At 38.7% G+C, this 23,450-nt stretch overlaps 2 protein-coding genes across 2 annotated transcripts; both read right to left on the reverse strand.

Annotated features, from left to right (window-relative positions):
* Positions 1-2,658: 2,658 nt before the first annotated feature.
* Positions 2,659-18,638, reverse strand: LOC110039872 (band 3 anion transport protein-like). The gene is made up of 15 exons (XM_020745024.2): positions 18,208-18,638; positions 17,974-18,124; positions 15,557-16,102; positions 15,102-15,250; positions 14,285-14,459; positions 12,835-13,184; positions 11,955-12,287; positions 11,334-11,511; positions 10,209-10,564; positions 9,274-9,468; positions 8,877-9,050; positions 7,591-8,116; positions 6,869-7,038; positions 5,580-5,750; positions 2,659-4,975 (listed from the first exon to the last, which is right to left on the reverse strand). Exons 1-15 carry the CDS (start codon positions 18,268-18,270, stop codon positions 4,904-4,906), a joined length of 3,609 nt encoding a protein of 1,202 aa, XP_020600683.2. The 5' UTR covers positions 18,271-18,638; the 3' UTR covers positions 2,659-4,903.
* A 1,902-nt stretch (positions 18,639-20,540) lies between these two features.
* Positions 20,541-23,388, reverse strand: LOC110039837 (2',5'-phosphodiesterase 12-like). Its single transcript, XM_089297061.1, has one exon. The coding sequence runs from the start codon at positions 23,386-23,388 to the stop codon at positions 21,526-21,528; it is 1,863 nt and encodes a 620-aa protein (XP_089153187.1). The 3' UTR covers positions 20,541-21,525.
* Between the last annotated feature and the right edge of the window lie 62 nt (positions 23,389-23,450).

The following is a 23,450-nucleotide window of genomic DNA, read 5'->3' on the forward strand; positions in this document are numbered from 1 at the left end:
TTAGGACTATCCTTAGCTCGATATTTGTAAATGCAGAATTCAGATGCATATAGTAATATTGGTAAATCACCGTCGTGGTTCACGTTCTTCGTAAAACGAAGAATTTGGCTACTTATGTTCTTGTTGTTTTGGAGAAAAAAAAGCTGGAAAATGTATAAAGATTTACAACGCACGTGCATCTTTTGTTTAGGGAGAGGCTCAAAGCTGCTGGGGGGCGAAGAAATCACTCGGGGGCCGTTGAAGATACGTTTGTGAAAATGCTTTCAGTAAAAAGGACTTTATCGAAACAAGGAAAACAAGTCAGTTAAGACTACACATTAATTGTACGGTCCATTAACAGGAAACTTTAGTTGGGAAAGCCTGATGTAGCGAGAAGATTGAGATGATGCAATCGATCGAGTTCGAGATGTAGGAGTTCTACTCTAAAAGAGTGGGATTGTATGGATTACAGAACTGAGAATTCAGTTAAATTGCTCATTAAATTTGATCAAATATGCCTGGTGTTGTTGCCTCGTCTACTCGTTCGGAACAATGGCCTGCCAGTGATGGCTTCACGTATTTGAAGGAAACTGCATTAATGAACAACCGTACTTTTCTTTTAGTGAAATGGCACTTTGAACTTTTTTGACATGGAAATAAAATATATCTCTGCTGTTTTCGAAGAAAATAAAAATCTCGTTTTGGACTGCTCTAACGATAAAAGCAGAAGAACTAGCGATATTCAAGTTTGGTATCCGGTCGTTTAGCCTTCAAGTCAGTCCCTCGTAACCGTTTAGAGCCCAACCAGAAGTCGAAAACACTCTCTATTTCTCGTTCTTTAAGCGTGAATGGAAGTTAATCGAATTCTGGTTGGGGGCTAACCCGTGATGGACTAATCGACTTGGGAAGTTTGGGTTAAGATTCCTGGCCGAGTGTCGCTGATTTTAGTCCATGAAATAGATCCTTCCGTACACAAGAGAGAAATATCTTGAACTTCTCTTAAATTACACAAAGGAAGCGATCGAGAAACAATAACTTCAATGAAGCACGTCATTCAATTACGCAGGTAATTCCTGTTTTAGTTCTTTTACAATAACAAGGTCAAATCTGTACCCGCTTTCCGCTCAACTGACCATGGAACCGTAATCAAGCTCTTCATTTCTACAACCAAGGACAAGCTCTCTTGAAGCTCAATCGCTTAGACTTATTAATTATTGGGCAGTTGCGGTTTTACCACAATAACTTAATTTCTGGATGACATGATAGAAGTCCATTAGGATGATCTAAATTGGGCTTTGTAATCGAATATTCGATTTTTAGAGAACAATTCAGTCAGACTGAAAAATCATGCAATTCATGCGGGAAACTGGATCTTTCGGAATACTATCCAAATCAGGTTTCGGACGAGTTTCAAGTTCGTTAGTTGGGCGAAAGATCTGAAATTACATTCAGATAATTTCTAATATTTTTGAGCTAATTTCTAATATTTGATCCAACAAGCTTACAGAATTTAATAAATGCTTCTTACAATTGAGGCCGGTTGAGTTAAAGGAACACTACTACCGCTGTTCGATATAAAAAGTGAGGATGTTCTAGTGTTCGATGAAAAAACCTTATGATAAAGTGTGATCCTTTCTACTTTGTCGACATCTGGTGAACAGGCTCAGATAGAACACAACCTCGTCTCCAGGCAAAGGAGAGACCGCCTGGAAACGAGGTTGGATAGAACTTTGCTGGACTCTTCCTCAGGTTCCTCTTGGCTCGTGCAAGAGATCATAGCAATGCATTGTGGTCGTAAAAAAGGGTCCCAGAAAACCCAAACTTTCCGTTTCATGCAACAATTTAGGCTTGATTTCCGCCGCTCTACGTTCAAGTCCGGTCTAACGATCCTGCCCAAGAAGGAGCGCGGGCTCGTCTCCCGAACAGCGGCTAGTAACCCAACCTGCTAGCAGTCGGTTCATTGGCCATTTCCACCTCGCCCATAATATACCTTGTTTGCCCCCAAAATTTTGCAGAAGCATTGTCTCCAGTTTCTTTCGGGACGACTGTTATACCCAGGAGAAAAGGGAAACAAAGGTTATGCAGAATTTTTAGGGGGGAAACAAGGTGTATTACGGGGGATGTAGAAATGGCGAACGTGAGTGTTTGTCCGTGAACACGGATGCAGAAGGGCGGTCTTCTCATATTCTCCAATTCCCCATAATTCACTCTGTTTGCCCCCCAAATTTTGCATAAACTATCGTTGTGAAATGCTCTTGGAAGGCTTGCATATTCCCAAGAGCATTTCACAACAACAGTTTATGCAAAATTTGGGGGGCAAACGGAGTGAATAATGGGGAATTGGCAAATAGAGAATGGACGAAAAGGGGTTGGGGCGAGTGCCGCACCCATCATGTCTCGTCCCAATCTTTTCTAGTCCGAAATATCTCGCCTATCGAGAGAAAACAGACTGCCAGCAGTCTACTGGCAACCGAGCCCAGCAGCACCTTACGATTCTGCTTTGCCAGCCTCGCTTCAGGCAGCACCTCGCAGCGCCGGTTGGCGACCATTTACTCGGTCAAAGTAGAAAGTGCGCGAGGCAACTTCAGGGGTTTTACATGCAGTCTTGTAAGAGAGGTGGTCGTTCGTGGAGCCTGTGCTATTGTAACCAGAGAACTCGTTACTATGACAACAACCAACTTTAAGTTTGAGACATTATATTGGGGTCTTAAATAAAGTACTACCCATTGCTACACTGCACACTGAAACTAGTAGGCTCTTGTAAACGTATTTTTAAATTCATCTTTGTTTTTACATTAAACAAATATTCTATATCACAACTATTTAACATTTATTTACATATTATAGTCATTGACGTTATTTATTGGTACAAAAAAATGAAAGCCAATTTCACTCTAAGAAAAGTCATGGCCCTCGCGCCGGTTGTGTGACTTCCTTTGCATCACGCAAAGTCACGCAACCATCGGTAATCTTTGAAGATTTTACAGAAAGGTGTACAATCTGATACGATGCTTGTAAAACCCTAAAATTTATATCCCTTTAACAAATTTCTTGATAACGATTCTTTTCAAAGACCTACAGTTCAGCTTGCGAGTGGCTAAAAAATTAATTAATTAGGCGACAAGTTGAAGTGTCTCGTAACATCTCTCGCAAGAGAAGTGAAAGTTGTTAGTGCAATTTTTGCCTTATCCCATCACGAAACTACCTTGCCCTTTTATCCAAGTTGAAACGATTTACATAACTTGTATATTTATTTAAAGGGACAGTCAGCTTTGGGACCGCGCTCACCTGGACACTAGTTTTCTCATTTTGAAAAAAGTTCACCTCAACCTGAAATCAAAGTACATCTAGAAATCCGCTTAAATCTTCAGTGTTTTGCTTGATTTTCAATCGTTTACTGAATAGCCTGTTTTTGAGTGTGCTTTTGCTCATTCTATGATACTATTTTTATCATATTTGGTTAAAAACAGTATGGATCGCGTCTCTGTGATATGCAAATAAGCTATGAAATGGCATCTAATGCGCATGTGCTCCAGCTGACTGTGTCCCTTTAAACAAAAAAGATGCTATGCCAAACAGGCACATACATAAAGTTCGTAGAATATCTTGGCATGTCACACAATATCTGAAACGTGGCGTGACGTCCCAAAGCTAAATTCCACTCATTACTAAAATATTACTATAAGACTCAATAACCTTTGATGGCAGATATACTCAAAATATACCCTCTGATTTATAGATTCCTCCGCAAAATATTTTGTTAAATCTTTGCTTATTTTTATTTACTCAAGGCTGTTCTCAAAATATGAAAAAAACAAAAAACAAAAAAGATTAAAAAACAAACAAACAAAAAAGAAATTATTTGAAAAAGGTGGAACAAAAATCTCATATATTCTCTAAATCATTAATAATTCGTTAAGTTAAAACAAAGAAAAATCATGACCGTGACGGTGTTTGGACATAGAATAGATTTTTACGATTTTATTTCTCCGGTTTCTCCCTAGTTTTAGATTTGAATGAGATGTATCAGACACTCGCAACAGTGTTTAACCACATTTCCAAACACCCTGAAGTTAGTCAAAAATACTTCACTGCACATCGTATTTTCAACTCTCTTCTCAGTGTTTGGAAATGTGGTCAAACACAGTCTTTCTTATTTGATATATTACTTTCCTATAATTTATGTTGGGAGAATTTCGATCTGAATCAAGGCTTTTTTAATCGGGTCCGTGATTCTCTTTAGCCTACCTAATGAATTCTGTTACAAAGGTGAAAAAGAAACTTTGCTTCCTGTTTGCCAGCTTTATCTTCAAATAAACTGCTAATTCTTTAACATCCATACAAGACGTTCCCTTATGGAAGTATAAAACTTCATCCTGCCTAATGTAATGCTTTTTGCACTGCAAACAGAGGCAGCGTTACGGGGGGGGGGGGGGGGGGGGTCAATTGGGTGCCTAGCACCCCCATTTTGGAGAAGCAAAAAATAGAAAGAATTGAAATAAATTGTGAATATTATAGCAGAAAAGAAGGCATTGGTAGGTTTTTTGATGTAAAATTCAAATTCTCAAATTAAAACATTTTGGGGTGCCCAACTGATTGTGCAACCTCACAATACCAGCCACCCTGACTTGAAAAATCCTAGATCCCCCCCGGGAAACATTACGAGGCAAGCTGTTTTAGGAGGTTTGTTGCTCCAAAAATTTCCCTTAAAGGGAGTGCTGCAACAAAATTGCGATGACAAGTAACACACAAACAAATGTCCCGTGTAACAGAACTCTACACAGGAGGTCTTACACAGTTAAGATTTCACTGACCTAAAATGATGATCTGAATGATTCAATGCAATGCCAAAATTGGTGACAGAAAATTGAACCCAAACAATCAAATGTACAAGATCTCGATTTAGCATGTTGTTCTTTCTTCTTTAAATTGGTAAGAACACACTGTCATACTCATCCAAGTCACTGTCGTCATCAGGTAGTTGTTCATTGTCAAGCTGTCAATAACAAAATAATGTGCATATTTGGTTTTAGAAGTGACAAACACAATACTTCTCAAACTCATTAATAATTCAAGTTTAAACAAAGGAAATTGTGACTATGATGGTGTTTGGATAATCAACATAGATTTTTACGGTTTTATTTCGCCATTTTCTTCTTAGTTTTAGTTTGTTTGAAACGATAAACACTCAAGAGAGTGTTTGAGCACATTTTCAAGCACCTTGAAGTCCATCAAAAATACTCCGCTCCATGTCATAATTTCGGCTCTCTTCTTGGTGTTTGAAAATGTGGTCAAACACAGTCTCTTGTGTTTGATATATTACTTCTAAAAGCATCACACCATATGCTTCAGTGAAAGTGGAGTGTGACAACAGGGGTGACCAGGTGTGTATGATGAACAGATCAAGTGAAGTATCATAGTAATACAATCCTGCATAAGTCTTTTTGCACACATTGCAGACCTATGATTCCACAGGAATTTCATAGGGGGTTAAAGAAATGGTTAGAATGTGCAAGAAAATGTAAATGTAAGAAAAATTAAATTGAGCTATAGAGTAAAATGATTAGAAAGCTTGGAGACAAAAATACATGTGCACATACCTCTTCAAGTTCATTCTCTTCAAAGAACTTTATCAATGACTTCCGCAGAGGAATCAAGCAAATGATGAAGAATGGAAATGACGGTGCAATCACAGTTAACTTGACCACAATGAGAAGAGCAAAGCAGATCAACTGGATGGCCGTGTAAATGTGAATCTGTTTTGTACTAACCTGAAATTGTCACAAATTGTGTTTAGTAATATTACTATTAATGTGAATGATCACTAGCTTAACATTGTACTGTTTCCACAATGGCCGACAAAAGTAGTTGATTTTTTTTTCAGTATTTCACCTCTTATTCTATTTCATTTGCATCTAGCATTAGTTTTCTGATACGCCCAGCACCCCAATTCAATGTTGTGTAGGTGCTGTGGTCCATGCAGTCTTAGAAATAGAAAAGTCAACATTGTTTGGGGGGAAAAGGGGAAAATGTTACATTTCACTGCAAAGTGTCTCAACACTTTTGTTGCTCATTGTAGCTGTGATTGAGTATGTCTGATTTGCATTACACAGCATTTTTGGCATGGAATGGACAAAATTAGGTCAACTTTCAGTCATACTCAGACCATGTACAGGAATGTAGCTGAGGAAACACTTATACAAGTAGCTGCTCATTAACAAGCCCACCTGGCTTTTCTCGCCTTTGCACCTTTAAAGTTACCCCGAGGAGGCAGCATGGCCGAGTGGTTAGGGCGCCGGACTTGAAATCCAGAGGTCGCAAGTTCAAATCCCCTTCTAACCACTAAGCTGGAGTTGTTTCTCAGTAGACCCTAGTTCAACTCCTTGGTGATGATTGTAAACAGCCAACTGGTCTGCCTCCCACCAGTTGGGATTTTTAAGCCTGTAAAGTTTATTTGCAATATCTGTTTCTTCCAGTTTAAGTGGAAGACCTGAGAACTAGCTAGTTGTAGCTAAGTGCATTGACCACTACAAACATTCAATATTTAACATTTTTTTAACAATTTTTTGTTTTATTGTGACGTTCAGCAGGATTAAAGTTCTCTTTCAGCTGGTGACATTAGCCAGCAGCTGGCTCTAAGTGACATCCCTGCATGTAGATAGCTAGTCCACACACAGATGAAAATTGACATTATGGGCACTTGTTTCATGAGCATACCAAAACTTCTGTGTAGTTCAAATGGGCCTTAACCCACTATGTCAGCAGAACGAGAGCTTATCAGTAGCTGAAACGTCCTGAAATTTAACTACAATACAAAGACTGGGGGGTAATTTTGAAGGTGCACTGGCTCGCTGGGCTTGTTAATAAACCTGCTTAATAGATAGCTTACCTTTCTTACGTACTGTACATCTGGGTGGTACTTTGGCGGCATAAACATCATTATAAGCCTGTCGATTAGTTGAATTCCAGCTAACGAACAAACACCAAGATATAATAGAACACCGAACATGACTGGAACAGGAATGAGGTGAAGAGCTGGTGCGAGGAGAATGGACAAGCCTGCAACAGAACAAACATTCCAAGGTCAAGAAACTATCCAGTATTTTTTTCTTATTGTCCGTGTTTCACAGCTGACTACACAGTGGAACCCTGTTAACATGGTCACCAACAGGCCATGAAAATTTGGCTGTATTAATGGGGTGGCTGTATTGACAAGGTAGGGTTAAACCTCATGATTGGTCTAAATTGAGTGACACATCTTAACAGATATCTCACAATTGTACTTCTAAACAACTACTCCTTACTAATCATCCGGATTGCAGATATAATTTAAAAAAAATAAATCTTGATTCAGTGTATGAAATACTACCAATGGAGAGATGAACTGAGTGAGTGGCTGTATAAACGTGGTAAAATTATAAAGCATTTTACAGGTTGGGATTTGAGAATGTGGCTGTTGGCCATATTAATGAGTGGCCGCACAAGCAGGGGTTTTCTTGTGAGAAAATGTATAGAATAAAGAGATGACCCTATTAACAAGGTGTGGGGTTCCACTGAATTGTAATGGGAAATGAGTTGTCAATCAGTACAAGTTACACAACGTTAACTGACCTGTGAGTGCATGTATGGCAATATTTGTGACTCTCTGCTCCTTGACTTCAATGAGATGTGGTTTGACCCCTGGTGCATGTGAAGTGCTCCAGATGGAGAGCGCATTTAAGTGCGACACTGAACGAACAGTTGCTGCACACATCCATGGCAATCCCATCAATGAACAAATGAATGACAATAGTCCCATGACGCACAAGTCTAAGTTAAACCCTGGTCCTTTGCTTAGTTTGTTCTCTTTCTTGTTCAAAAGCACCCCAGTCAGTTCTGTTTCCATAAATAACAAAATTCCAACAAACAGAGCAGGGATGATAGCTGCAAAAATCCATCCAGTTTCCATGGCTTTCATCATACCTCCAGGGTTAATAAACCAACCTCTCTCGGTGAACCTGGTTGGTAAAAACCCTCTTTTTGTTGGATCCCCAATGGCAATCTTTGGAGTGCTAACTTTGTCGTGCAGGAAAACATCAAGCAACAGCATTAACGCCATAGCTATGACAATGCCAAAGTCGCTCACCAGCCTCCTGGCCTTGAGAAAAAAAGTTCATCAATAAATAACTATGATAGCCCGTGCAGGCAGTAAATCTAGTCTTAGCTCACTGTCTTGTCATTCTACAAAATGACATTTTTATTTAATTGAAGTGCGAAGATGACAACCCTTGTAAGTGATAATGTGCATACCGTGATATCATGTAGAATATTGCCTGATATTTGACAGACAATATATTAGGTCAAGTGCACTAAAATCAAATGATATTCTGCAAGATTGAAAAATATGTTTTCTATTAACTATAAACCTTATATTGTTCAATTTTGCAGAATAAAGTACATGAAATTGTCTCAAAATCACATTTTTACAGCTGGATAAATACTGACTGTGCAGTGCTCTGTATGACTTTGGACCAATCTTTGTTTGTAACTAAATAAAAATGAAATAAATAAATAAATCTTAATTGTGCAGTCTCCCACTGGGGCTTTCTGGGGCTAATTGAAACAAACAGTGAAACAAATATTGTAAATCAAGATAGATTGGTTACAATCCCAAATGGTCAGAGGCAGACCATTCGGCTATTTACAACCATGGCCAATTAGCTGAACTCGGGACTTCCAAGAACAACACCAACTAGTGGTCAGAATGGAACCTGCAACCTCTGCATTTCAAGTTTGGCACCCTAACCACTCAGCCACCATGCCTCTTACCTTCTCCTTTTGCCTATATGTACTTCTAGTGCAATTCCATTTGTAGCTAACCAGATGATTGACACAAGTCATATGCGTAAACTACAAACCTTCTTCCCAAAAAAGTAACTTGTCCTAAATTTCCTCAAGTAAAATGCCACAAGGAAAGTTCCCAGAACCATGATCGTGGAAAGAAGAGCAGTGTTTGGTTGTCCCTTCACTCCAACTTCAGAAGAATCCTCTGATGCTGAGTATGTTTTCTTTAAAGGATTCTCTTCAAAAACCTGCAAGGTAGTAAAAACATCTCTACACTCTTCTCTAGTTCATATGATTTTAAAGAATAGTGCCAAAATATGCACGCTGATTAGTTTAAAATCGTGTTTCTATAACTTGATAAAAACACAGAACTAGCACCATTCGCCACCTCTGCTATTGGTGCTGTTCAAACCTACAGGGGCAAGAGGTTGTGTGAAGTTGTGTTAATTTACAATCTTGTTATGATCTCACCACTTGTAAAAAGTGGATTGCTTCATAGATGAAGATGGCAGAAATGAGACAAGCAAATATTTCTTCAGTGAAGCGTGTGAAGTAGCGAACCAGAAAACAACCCTCCATAGCTACCACTCCAAACAGTATCAGCATGACCCAGAAACCAATCCAACAGCGCCATGGCAGAAATTCCACATGATATACACTGCAGAACTGAAATGCAATAACAAACAAATAATCAGAATTTTTCAACTGGGCACAAATTATCGTACAACTCAAACCGGGGGTTTCATTAATGGCGGGGCACTGGACAAAATGACTGGCTGTGAAGGTGATTTTGTCTTCCTGGTTTAGCCATCTGAAAAAAAATTTTTTTACTAAAGAAGTTCAGTTCAAACAGGTTTCGCCTGAAAAACCAATTACCTCCCTGGTGAAAACCTTAATGAAAACCTCAAACTCAAAATTTCAACAAGTTTGTTGAACAGTGGTTTGGATATCAAAGCAATCCACCGCAGGAAAAAAGATGACAAGTGGTACATTTACCCATAACTCTTAGCACACAAACTCTTTTAATGCTCATAGAAATCTACAGAAAAGTTCTAACATCCTCAAAGCTAGCATACACAATGTTGTTAACACAGGGACAAATACTTCAAAAATAGGGCTTTCTTTGCACTTTATGGGCTGTGTAAGGTTTACATGGTATTGTCAGTGGTAAAATGTGCAGCCACCGCCCTTTTTCCTACGGAGTATTGTAGCCATACCAAAATCAACATTCAAGACCAACTTGTGGTGACTTGAGTTGGGTGGTCAAACAGTGAAAAAAACTTGTTTTCATATCAATATAAATTTGATCCTGACCTGTGAAAATGCAATTTATTACATGTTGAAACTAGCATTTTTCATGATCAACATGAAGTTGAAGTTTATTGTCAACGCAACAGTTAAGTTACCTTGTAGATAGTCTGCTCAAAAACCAACACAGGGCCAGTTACTCCGATTATGATTAGTGGCTGTCCAGCAAGAAGTCCAAACAATATTCCACAGAGACAAGTTGCAAAAATAACTTCAGACACTCCAAGCCAGCCATCGGTCTTCTTATCAAGAATACTACCAAAGGCAATATTTGGTGCAAAGACAGAAAAGTAAAGAAAGATTGATGTCAAGAGACACTGCACATTGAAGCCGTCTTTAAAGTCACTGAGATAAAATTTTGCACGTCGTTTGATGTCCAACACCAGGCCACCACAGAATGAACCTGTTCTGTCCAGAGGATCTTCTTCTAGTTCTTCTGCAGCAGCCGCGAGAGCTGACAAAAGAAATGTTCCTAGTGTTAAAATAAGAATATTGTTTTTCTAGTAAGTAACCACTTCCAAGGAGGGGGGTCGAGGGAATATCCATGGCTCAAAAAAAGTGCCATCTGGTCATCCAGGACGAGCAGATTTTCCTGCTGGACAAGTAAGTTTTCATTCTAACTTGCCCAATGGGCAAGGGATCAGGCAAAATGTTCGTCAACTACATAAAAAAAGTAAATTAAGACTTTCCCAGGGCAAGAAAAATTTGAGAGCTACTTGTCCAAAGGGCAAGATGGATTTCAAGCTTTCTTCAACCCCTGGTTTCCCATATAAAAGAAGGAGTGGTTTTGAAAGCAAGTCCAAAAATCTTGTCCTGTTGTGGCTCAATTCTAAGAGATAACAAAAATGTCTGACAAGTAGCTGCAGTTATATGCCTGCCTCAATTAGCCTACGCTATATGCAGGTAGTGTAAATTGCAATTTGCGATTTTTAATGGAAATAAATAAACTGCAAACTGTTAGCTGTACAAACTACAGTATTATATATTATACTCTAAAAGCTAATGCGAAAATCTCACAGAGGTAATTTTAGATTTAACATCTCAAGCAATACAAAGTAACAAATTTTACGCATAAAAGGTCAGCGATCAACTGCATTGCTTTAACATGGGAGTCCACTCTGCTGCTCCCTAGCCCAGGTTATTATTAGAAACAGTAACACAGTCCCAAACTTTTAAGAAAACATAATTCTAGGTAAATAGTACTTGCAATTTAGAGTTCTTACCAGCTTTGGCCATTTTCCTTCTCCTGGCCATGGCCTTACTTTGAGCAATCAGGATGGGTGCCAATACATTACGATCCCATTCCCCAGGTGGCAAGACAACTGTGTCATCAAGGAAGCCATTAATGGCTGATAGGAGGTCCTCACGAGAGTCAGCTTGATATGCAACGTCATGAAATGCCTAGAACACAATATCATTAACGATAAGTACATGATAACCATGGTGTATTTAAGATCTGTGAATCCGATTGGCTGTGCTTCAGTTGACTATTCACTGATGTACACTCCCATGCATATGGCTGTTATGGTTCAGGACTAAAAACCCAGCTTCCTGTTATATTGAACTCTTTTGGGTTCATGAAGAAACAAGGAAACAATAAATTAATTAGCTTGGTTGCGTTGCATTGACTAATTGCTCCCAAGGTTATTAATGATTGACTTACAAAATACCTGATTTGTTGGGTCAGTAGATTGGGAAGTGAATCAGGATATATGTATGTTCAGTGGAAAAACTACAGATTAGGGTAATAGTAATGTGGATTGTCCAAAGATTTGTGCAAATCAATGGTTTGGAATCCAAGATCAGTTTTAAAAACAGTGTGTATAAATTTCAACACAATTTACCTGGTCAGACATCAAGGTAGCCACAGAACGACCAATTTCATAGTACGACTCTTCCTCGGAGCTTGGGCCCAACAAGACAAACAAGAACCGGACAGGTATGGATACCTCAGTGATGTTCAAGGGACAGCCCTTGGCAAGACGGACAAATGCCAGTACTGGTTGTTGCAGCTCATCTAGTGTTCCTACTAGGACAGTTGTAGCTTCTGCTCCCTCGGGAATTTTAGATTTCACATCGGATTCTTGTTTTCCTCCACCTCCCTCCACTGAAGGAGGCTCTGGTGCAAATGAAACTTCATGCTTTAGCTCATGTTTGTCATCAGTAGTCAATGGCAACTGCAAAAAAAAGTATTAAAAAAAGGGCAGATTTAGATTGCATTACTAACATTACTTGCAAAAAATTGCGGACATTAAATTTTTGGACATTTTCATCTCATTTCAGACAATTTTGGAGAACAACTTCAGACATTTTGCTGAAACATAGCTAAAGTGAATTAACGCCTACAAAACACAAATTAGACTGAAGCAATGTCTGTGAAAATGATAGTTTTACTGCAGCCTCAAGGTTTTAAAAATACACCGACAACAAAATTTCACAAATTCTATCAAGCCGTTACTTATGTCAAGCAGTGTCTCACCTAGAGTTCACTCCATAAAGTCCAGCATAAAGGAAACTAAGAGCTTTGGAGGTACTTCTAAGTTTTATACTGTACTGTAAGTATTTTGGATGCTTCAAATTTTGGATGCTTAAATTCTCTTTTTTTTTGTTCTGAAATTAAAATCATTCGAAATATTATGTAAGTAATGCACTTTGTTGAACCCTGCCTTGTAGATCTCACTGAGAAAAAAAATTATCATCTGGTATTACTACAACCAAACTCACTTGGCTTGTTTCTTGAACAGCCGTGTCATCGCCATCAGTTGAATCATCAATCCTCAATCGTATTACCCCATCTTCCATTTTATCACCCTCTCCAGTATCAACAATTTTGTGTTCAGTGTCATCTGCAGTTGGGGTTTTGGAATCTTTCCGTGCCATAGCCAGAAGATTGTATGAAGATGGACGCCGTGCAATTGGCGCCATCTGATGCTGATGTCTATGTCGTAAAAGCAATGCTGCCAGCACTTTGTTACTGTCCGTCTGACTCAGCTGGTCTGAGATCATCAAGTTTTCAACCACTGCTTCAGCAATGCTTGGTAAATCAAATTTTTCCAAGTCCAACAACACAGTGCCTGTAAAAAAACAAACACAGTCAAAATGTCATTTCTCCCTCTTGGCTCCACACATTTCTTAAAGTACCAGTTGGGAGAATTTTTTTTAAAGGAAAATTATGGCAAGTTTTCTTTGGTGATCTCCTGAACAAATGTTGTGATCAACAGGCCTATTAGTATTGAAAAATTTGAAGCTACACGTAATCACTCCTGGAGCAGAAATTGTACATTAAGTTGTACACTGCAAAAGTGGTTAAGCCTTGGTGATTGCTTTTGTCAACATTTAGAAAACACACAAAACAGTGACTGAGAGTCTTCTGAGCTTGTTTCAAGGCAAATTCAACCTTCCTAACATTCTTGATAATTGCACCAAGCTGCTTCCAGTCTCTCCGTTCAAAAATGGTAACAAGCTACTGAGATTTCAAGAACTAGGGCAGGAAAAAAACCCAGGTCCGATTGCCCAGGGCAAGTAAATTTTGCTCTTGGGCGAGTGAAAATAGAAGTTTGGTGGTTCGGTGGGCAAGTGAAATTAGCCTCAGTAGTCTTGTTAGTGATAATTTCAAATAAAAAAAAAACAATCAAACAATTTCAAAACTTGAGACTGCAAGATGAGCAAAACAATAAGTTGAAAGCATTGATTAATTTAAAATCCAAGTATAGTTTGTTTGTGTTTGTCCTCCAATTGCCATATTGGCCATTATATTGGATGTTGTATACAATAGAAGTCTGGCACTAATAATAAAGCATGTGGCAGATTCATTGCGCACCTATTGGACAAGTAATATTTTAGTGGGGGCAACTGAAAACTGAAATGTACTGGCCCATTAAGCAACTGGATTTCAATTTTTTTCCTGGTCTGGGAACTGTCAAATTTTACAAGGAATCTCATTCTATGGTCAGTGGAGTACATGTAACTATTTTATAACTACTCGTCCACTAAATAAAGTCAAACCTCCCATAAACCCACACCCTTTGGACCAGACAAAGTGTTCGCTAAGAGAAGTGTCCACTTATGGGAGGTCAAAAATGCAGTGCCAGTGTCCACTTAAAGGAGGTGTCTGCCTATAGGAGGTGTCTGTTAGCAGAGGCTCAACTGTGTTTCTCTCATTTTCTCTGTGTACCTTTTTCTAAACCTTTTCGTAGTTCTAAAAGGCTGTGGAATGTAAGTGAAGCCACGTGAGGCTTTCCCCAGCGGTTAGAATCTTCCACATTTTCTTCAAACTTAATCCACCGTGCTGTCTCTTGCCATTCCATTTCCTCCCCATGCTTTGTTAATTGCTCCAACTCAACAAATGCCTACATCGTAGGTAGAAAAATAAAGAAAAACAAAAGAAAACTGAACTTTTTTCCACATTAAGGTGAATCAATTGAATCACATTACACATCCTTACTGGGCAATGCCAAGTGCACCAAGTTTAAGAAAATTTTAAACACTCTGACTTTCCTTTTTTTGATGGAATCATTTTAATTGAATTAGTGCACATGTTTACCAGTTTTTTTCCACAATCTCTCCTTTCTCTTAGTATTTAGTGTCACTTGATCAGATGCATTCATAACAATAAGCACTTGAAACACAGTATCATATTTTCAACTCTCATCTGTTGTTTGGAAATATATGATAAGGCACTGTTTCTTGTTTCTGAGAAAGCAGTTTTCGATTGAGTGCTATAAAACCAAAACCAAAGTAATCACTCAGGGTAATCATAATACACATAGAGAATCAACTGGACCAATCAAAACTTGCAGTAAATACACATAACTGATGCAAAGCATGGGGAAAAAGCGTGTGAGTGAGTCATGATTGATTCTGGTTTTACTTCTGGTAAGATGAAAATGTGGCATGCAGTTTTTAAGCCACGATAGCATACCAATGCAAAGCCAATTACTTTTCCATACTTAAGTGAAAACTGCTCTACATTACTTTACAAAGCATGTTACCTCATGGGGACTATGGTCGTACTTCACAGGGAACCTCTGCAAGCTTCTGCTAATGTCTGTGCTACTATAGTGTGTTTTCATTCCTGATTTATGCCGTGGAAGATGTGGACGCCGCCTCCTAAGACCTCTTAGATCCTCAAAACGATGCCCTGTAATTAAGTGGCAAAAATGCAATAGTCAAGTGTGAAATTACAACATTCTCTCTAGCAATTAGTAAGTATAAAAGTCTCATGCCTTCGGCTTTTTTCCGTTCTTCTGTAAAACTTAATTGCTAAAGCATGACCTGCCATTGCAGAAACATTACCTTGGGTTAGAAATGAGAATCTTGGTGACGAGACACAAAGGAAATTATTCTCTTACCTACACCTCTTTGAATAATAATAATGTTCATTAATGTTGTAATTAAAGAGATATAGGATTTTAACCAGTAACATCACTCCTCAGCAACAACTTACATGCCATTTCTTCCAAATCTCTTTTGGCCAAAACACTTGCTTCGTCTTTTTCTGTTGCCAGCCGTTCTTGAATAGGTTCAATCTCCTTCAAGGTCAGTGCTCCAGAGCGCAGTCTTGATTCCAGCTGCTCCCTCTCTGAGATGGTTCTGTGGTGATGCAGGGCAGGGGGTGGGTGTCGATGATGATGCCGCCGATGATGATGATGGTGATGATGAGGTTTCTTCTCACCCTCGTCTTTCTGATCTTTATGCACTTTATGGTCCTTCTGATCAACTTTGTGTTCACGGTGATGACGGCTATGGTGTCGGTGTCGGTGTTTCCCTTCATCTACATATTTCCAGACTTCTTGGTTTTCTTTTCCGCCTTCAAAATGATCATGAGATTCTTGATCTTCCTTGATTTTTGGGAGAACACGAATCCCTTCTCGTGATCTTCTCTTGTGCTCTTTTGCACTGCCATCAGTTTTATCCAGTTTTTCCAAATTACGGCTACGAGAATGAATCCTTTTTAAAGGTTCATGGAAACTGGTGGATGATACACGACGACCTAAATAAAACACATTGGATCAGTCAAATTTCAGATGTTTAGCTTGAAAGTTCTTTTAAGCTGAATAATATTTATATCCTGCTTTTATAACTGACATCTACCTAGAGCAAGACAGATCTAAATACATTGGTAGAACTAGAAATTATGCAAACACTTGCAGATATCGAGCAAAGAAAAAAGAAAGTCTTGATATCATGAAATTGGCTGATTAAAGTAAAAACATTCTATACTTGCATATTATGCCTTGAATATTGGGCTGGTTGAATAAGACCACAAGAAATTTGTGGGATAACTGTTTTGTTAATGCACTGTTTGTATGTTGAAGTTGAGAAAGAACTTATATTAAGAGGTCTCTTTCATCTGATTTTAGTAATACAGAAATAGATGAATTGAAAGTGAAAAACTTTCAATGTTTACCTCAATTCAGATTTTAATTTTTGCAGCCATACTGCTTATGAACCAACTGCATCTTGTCAAAGTTTGACCATATTTTAGGCTCTTTTAAAATAATTAATTACCAATAAATTTATTATAAACTATATTCTATTCTTCTGGTCCCTGTTATCTTGGGGGTAATGGAGAAGAGCAATGAGCATACCATGACTCAAGCATTATGCTCTTGTGCAAGAGTCTACAAAACCCCTTATTTACTGGCATCACACTACCAAGCTGCTGGATATATTCAACCTTAACAAAATTTTATGTTTTTTCCATCACATGTCACCAACATGTCTTTAACTGTATGTTAACTATACAGTTTTGGTTTGATTGCATGGAAATCATGAAAGTCTAGAAATTTTAGCATCCAAAACTGAAACCTTACAAAATTGGGGTTATAATCAGTGTGTTTTGGAGACCCATAAATCTGCTTACCGGTAAAACTACTGATGGATCTCCCTATTTCAGAAAACCTGGTACTGACCAAGTTTATGGTGATTCTCAGCAGTGCAATTTTATGTGCTTGACAAATTCAAATAAACAAACATCAAAGATTGATGACAGGAGATATGAGACACAAACATGGCCAAGTCTGATCAAGTTTTTCAGCAGTCTTTAGATGGAAAAGTAATCCTTTTGAAGGAATGTTTCAGCATCTCTACTAGCTCTAAAGCTGTAAAATTCTTCCTAAGCCAGTCCACATATAAAATCTCTGAAAAATAACTATTATATTCCACTCGCACATATTTCCTCCCTCAACGTCCTGCATCTCTAAGCCTGTGCAGTGCCCTTATTTGATTTGACGGGACAAAATTTGATCTCGCTCTCTATGTTTTGGAGTCTTTTCTGCTAACAGTGTGGTGTGTTTCAAAGGTCAAATCTTGCAGATTTGTACTTTTCTCTGTGGGTAAAGCTGATAGGGATTAGGCTAACAAAAATCTGTGCAATCTTAATAGTAAGCCTCATATGCAAGCACTACCTGGAGCACTTTGATTATTAGCCAGTTGAAGGAACAGGGCAACACCAGCCACATTAACAAACAGTTGTGCTGCCCCGTGTCCAATACATTTTATATGTTCACGTTTAAAAAACTGATTAAACCCACTCATTTCACGAACAGTATAGATTGCAATCTAAACTATTTTTATACCCATTAAGTTAACTATTTACAACTAAAACGGTTAGAAAAGCTACATCCTTCGAGTAGTCGTATACTGCAAAGCACGTTCGTGCATAACTCAGTTTTCAATATTTTTGAGCACCAACCAAGAGATAATTTGAGTGTACTACTCACGTACAGTAAGTTGAGTTTATATACACCTTTTGAAACACGCTTACTTAATTAGTAATGCATACTAAAAGCAACTAACAGCTTGATAAATGCCCTTTTATCTTTCCACAACACTAATGAAAACGTTTCTTTAATGACTCACTTTTGTAATCCTTTTCGTCAAAATTGTAATCATAGTGAGACGTTTTGACTTGAGTGGTTTGAGGAGCTGACTCCGACGGCTTTGGAGCAGCGAAGGGCCTGTCGAAGACCTTGCGGAATTCCTCATTGTCCACATTGTTTTGAGGCTTGATCTGCGATTTGTAAAGCAACCACGGGGTTATCTTATGACAGAGAAAGAGCACAGGAAATAAGTGAAAACACACTACTGCCTTACCTCGTCTAGGTCAACCCCATCGCTTTCATTCATTGCAGAGGCGATCGTTCTAACTTCAGCCATTTTCAGATGGGATCAGTTCATGTATACCATACAACACGTGCATCAGGGAGAAAAATTGCTTGCCCAAGATCAAGGCTGCGAAATACTGAGCTCGTCCGTTTAATGACGGCATTTGATCAAGCCATAGTTGTCCAATGCGATAAATCTCGCGCCAATCTTGAGAGATCAACGTGCAAAATTATAATAATAAACACGCAGTCGCGAATAATGAATAAACAATCAGCAAAGGTGGAGATCAAAGCAAATGACTACAATGAAATAAAGATTCAAACTGCATCCGTAGCAAAGCTTTTCACAAAAGAAAAACGTCTCTATCAAGTACAGAAGCTACAAACGAAAACAACCCTTATCAAATTTGCTTGCATTACCTTTCACAAGACCAACCCCCAATTGTTTGTCCAATCAATAACACACGTTCTGATCACGTGCCTCTAACCACGTGCTCATCCGGTAAAAACAACAACAAGCTGGGCTCTACCGAAAAATCATACAGGTTATTTAAATATTTATTTTTTTAAGGCTCATTTCAATAGATTAAAGGAATAGCTTATTGTAGAAACGTCTTTGAAAAAGCTTCATCTTTGCCTATATAATATGACCACAGGAACAGCAGATTAGCAACAGAAAATACACATAATTTGACAACAGGACTATGTACTTGCTGCCGAAGGATTTGTCCTGGAGCTAGGGGCAGAGGGATGGGGGAGGGGGGAGGGGGACTCCCATATAAAAAGCACGGGGGTACTCATAGGAAATTTGGAAATGAGAGGTACCAAGATCCTGTTTCGTGGGCGTGGCTTGAAATTTTTTTAACCCTTAAGGGGTAACAATTCTAAACAATACATTCTCTCCTGTCATATTTTTCTGGCTCATTACCTAAAAAGGTACTGTAAAGGCTCCTGCTGTAGACTTTTGAGACTGGACACCTTAAGAGGTACCAAGGCCACTTTTTAACCTCTAAAAAATACGACAAGCGCGCCGTCCCTTTTATATGGAGTCCACCCGGGAGATTTCTATGAAACTTATTATCATTAGATGGCCAACCAAGTTCCCACAGTGCATAAATTTCTCACCATAGTGTAGAAATGGTCTCCATGAATGCAGACATTTTTTTAATAGTGTTACATAAATGTATTGTAATAATTGGCTTTGTTCAACTTTTCACAAAAACTGAGGGAAGCTCATATCTTTATTTGAATTTCCCAGACTGGAAGCTCATTTAGTTGACAGATATTTAACCAGAAACATAAATAACTCTGATACCATTGTTAATTCTGTTTTCATTTTGATGTGAGTTTTGCATTTCTTGTATTACCAGGTGTCATAAGCATCTTGTTCCCAGGGTAGGGATTAAAAACCAAGGGGTAGATAATATAGCTTTCAGCACGTATTGCTTGCCTAGGTATTGAGCAGCTTAAAGGAGGTCACTCCAAAAAGCTTACTTTTTTGTCTTTGCCTAAAGCAAGTTAACATTCAGCTTTTCCACTCACCGAAGTTAGTCTCTGAAGTGTCCCCTATCCTGAAGAAATTTGTCTTGAAAGATAGACTTCGGAGGCCGCCATTTAGAAATTGTCTTGGCAGCCAGGCCGTGTTTATGTGACGTCATTCCATCCAACTCAAAATTGGTAGGAAGGAGAAAAACCTGCAAATGACTTGGCATCCTTTACAAGGTCACCAAAATCTATTTTTTCCAAGCAATTATTCACTTCACTATCTTCAATGCTATCATTTCGGAGTTTGGAGCATGTTTGGCTCAAAATAATATGGCTCAAGAGCAGCTATAACCCAGAGTGGTAGTTAAAAAGCTCTTTGGAAGCCATTTGGACAAAATCTCTCGGACTGAATGACATCACGAAAATGTGGCCTGGCTGCTGAGTACTGTTCAAAATGGTGGCAACGATTTTCCGAATTTTGGTCTTCTTTGGAGGTGAATTTCATAGGGAAACCCTGTACTTTAGAGGCTGAAACTCGGTGAGTGGCTAAACTTTGTGCAAGGTTTTTATTAGCATTGGAAAAATATATGTGTTTTTTGGAGTGACCTTCTCCATTAACCCTTTAAATCCCAGTAGTTACCAAAATCTAATTTCTTATTACAATACCAATACAATATCAAGCAGACTGGTGATGAGAATAAAGAAAATCATCAGCTTAGTGATACTGCTTTGTTCCACCACTGAATACTCAGAACTAATATTAAAAGAAATGTATGGCAATCAGTAAGAAGAATTAACATTTTGAACTTGAGACTGGAAAAAAATGACAAAGTGAAGTGATGCAAACACATCTTTTAATTGCAACAGAAGTACATTTACAAAATTCTCAAACACTATTTTAAAAAGATTACTTCTTGTAGAAGGTGGACACAGTAAGCGGAGTGAAAGGCTAAAAGACTGCAATAAAACGACAGCTTGAAAAAACGTTTGTCATCCTTTTATTCCATACTTTCCCATGACATTAAGAAAATAAAGTACAGAGAGATGACAATGATCACTAATTTGTTGCAGGTTTTCTATCTTGAAAAGACATTCATCTTTACAACTACTGTGGCAATTTTTACTTCATTAAGTTTAGATGGGTTGTTGGCATTTTGGCTACATAGCTACAGATATCATTACCTTACAAATATATTCAGTTTTGCTGGGTTACTTTAATGCAACAACACCAAAGTTCTAATCACAATGCAGAATGTAAATAAAGTGGCTATAGTTGATAGAGTGGTTATATCTCTACAGGCTGGTATCCCAAATCGTAAATGAGTGTTTAGGACTCAGACAGTCAGGGTAAAATGGTTAGGTTTGTTGCCATCTTTGCTCGTCATCAATGCAATTGGTTAACTTTGGTCTTGGTAGCATGAAGCAATTATGAGCATTAGCACTTCCACTGGATGCAACGACGGACCATTACAGCACAACCAGGGTTGGAATTTAGCCTGGATCTCAGAAATTATATTCAACACACTACTTACTTTTCTTTCTGATGCATAAGGTGCCAAATTTACATTGTCAATAATAATACCAAATAATTTCAGAAAAGTTCTTATTGACCCGTTAAAAATCTTAATGCACTTATAACTATTACTGAGGGTACAAATGTAAGTAATCAGCCCTTACTGTTATTTTAAAATGTCCTGGCAGGCGAGCAGATTAGAGTAAATTATTAATTTTTCTGCTTACTTTACACTGGAGTTGACCAATTCTGACCAGGGTAATAAAAAAATCTGTATGCAATGTAAATTAAAGCATTGATGGGCTCTATTCACAATTTCCACTTAACATCACAGACTAAAGCTAAATGATCTGATGGCATGACAACGGATGGCAAAGCCAGATGTGAAGAGAGGTCATCTTCACTAGGTAGAGGAAGAACAGATTCAACTTCTAGATACGTTTTATCTGCAAAAATGTAGTCTAGAGTCCCTTTGAAACCTCCAGTGTAGTTTGTGAATGCTGGAAAACCACAGGCAGAGAAGAGATCCAGATCATGGCTGATGGACAGAGTTGTGCAGTGTTCCTCCTTGTCTTCACATAATGTCCAGTCACAATGAGTGGAGTCAACACGGCCTGTTGTGAGGAGTTCAACCAGGCCAGTTCTTGGGCCACTGTTGAAATCACCGCAGAATAAGATAGCTACCTGAGGGTGAGCTTGCATTCCATCATTAGGTATCTGGGGAGATATATGGTCTGCACCAGCTTGAACATTCACACCTTTATCAGTGTCTCCTGAGCAAAACTGTGATAAAACTTTTTGAATGTGATTCAAAATAATGGTGGCCTGAAGCAATCTTATATGAGGATAAGTAGGTTTGTAGTAGAGATGTGTGTTAACTACACAGAGATACCGCTTCTCAAAACCAAGGACTTTGAGAATTGACAATTGTACAACTGTATTCCTTTTTGTCAAAGTTTCCAGTAAAATTGGTATTGGTGACACGTGATGTAAAACCCCTGCTTGAGCAGGATCATTAAGGAGAGCTTCTTTTAAAACGATATCATGCTGGGTGATCAATGAAAACTTGCTCTTTCGGAAAAAGGTGGCCTCTCCTTCAGGTACTTCTTCACCTTTACATCTCATAAGACCTTCAAAACCCATAGTCTCAAGAGCTGGTTGCAAATTTTTCTCAAATAATTTAAACCCACACTCTTGAAGGCATATTAGGTCAGCATTATAGCCAGGAATTTCCTTAAGTAACAGCTGTTGACGATAGCTGATGTCCATGGCATATGGTGGACAATAAGGAAACAGAACTTTTTGAGCAAACTCATCCTTGGCATAATTGTCGGCGAGAATGTTGTAGGACACAACCCTGAATGCGCTGTAATCAGCAGTTTGTTTTTTAGTGTACATATGACGCGCATCAAAGGGACAAAATCCTGGACCTGCTGCTACAGTCAACGAGCTTGTCATTTCCGACGTCACATCACTGACTCTCTTGGCATTTCCCGGTGCACAAGTCAGTTTAAGGTAACAGCCAACATCTAATACTGAGGGAGTGTATAGAAACTCGCTTCCAACTTCCTCCCAGTTTAAAATTTCTTTGGCAGAGGCCGGGACAGAACTTGCTTGTTCATCACTGTCATTAGTTGATTTGTACCATTTGTAGCGACAGTGTTGCTTGTCACCAAATTCCAGCTCAAGATGAGGCATCACAGGAAATCCTGACATGATATTATCAGGGAGTAACAGAGATTTAATTGTCGGTGGATTTACTTCTACGGTGAATGTTTCAGCTCCGATTTCCAACGTCGCCCCATCTTTCCAGGCAGTCTCGTTGGTAAGGCTTGAGTCGACTAGTTCACCGTTAAACCAAAGAGTTGCATTTCCTTCCTCGGAATCACCATTTTCGTTGCATTCAACGTTCTTCTTCGCCTTTTTCGCTTTCTTCTTTGAAGAAAGCTCTATCCTCGTCAACGCCTTCGACAAGATCTCACCCTTGCTTCGTTGCATTTTCCGTTGTTTTCCTTCATAAGAGAAGGAAATCGTCAAAAAGTCTTCTTCCTCTACACTTCTGACAGCTGCTATCGGCATTTTGGACGTAAAATAACGAGACAAACACGATGTTCTGAAAGATAATAGCTGCTTTGACGAAAATACCCCAACGAAACCAACAAGGCGACTCATTATTAGATGGAAAAGGACTGGGCTGGATCGATTGCATCATCCGCTGTAATCCGGTGTCACAT

The sequence above is a fragment of the Orbicella faveolata genome, unplaced genomic scaffold (assembly GCF_042242905.1).
Source record: "Orbicella faveolata isolate gen_17 unplaced genomic scaffold, um_ofav_v1 contig_27, whole genome shotgun sequence".
Taxonomy (NCBI): domain Eukaryota; kingdom Metazoa; phylum Cnidaria; class Anthozoa; order Scleractinia; family Merulinidae; genus Orbicella; species Orbicella faveolata.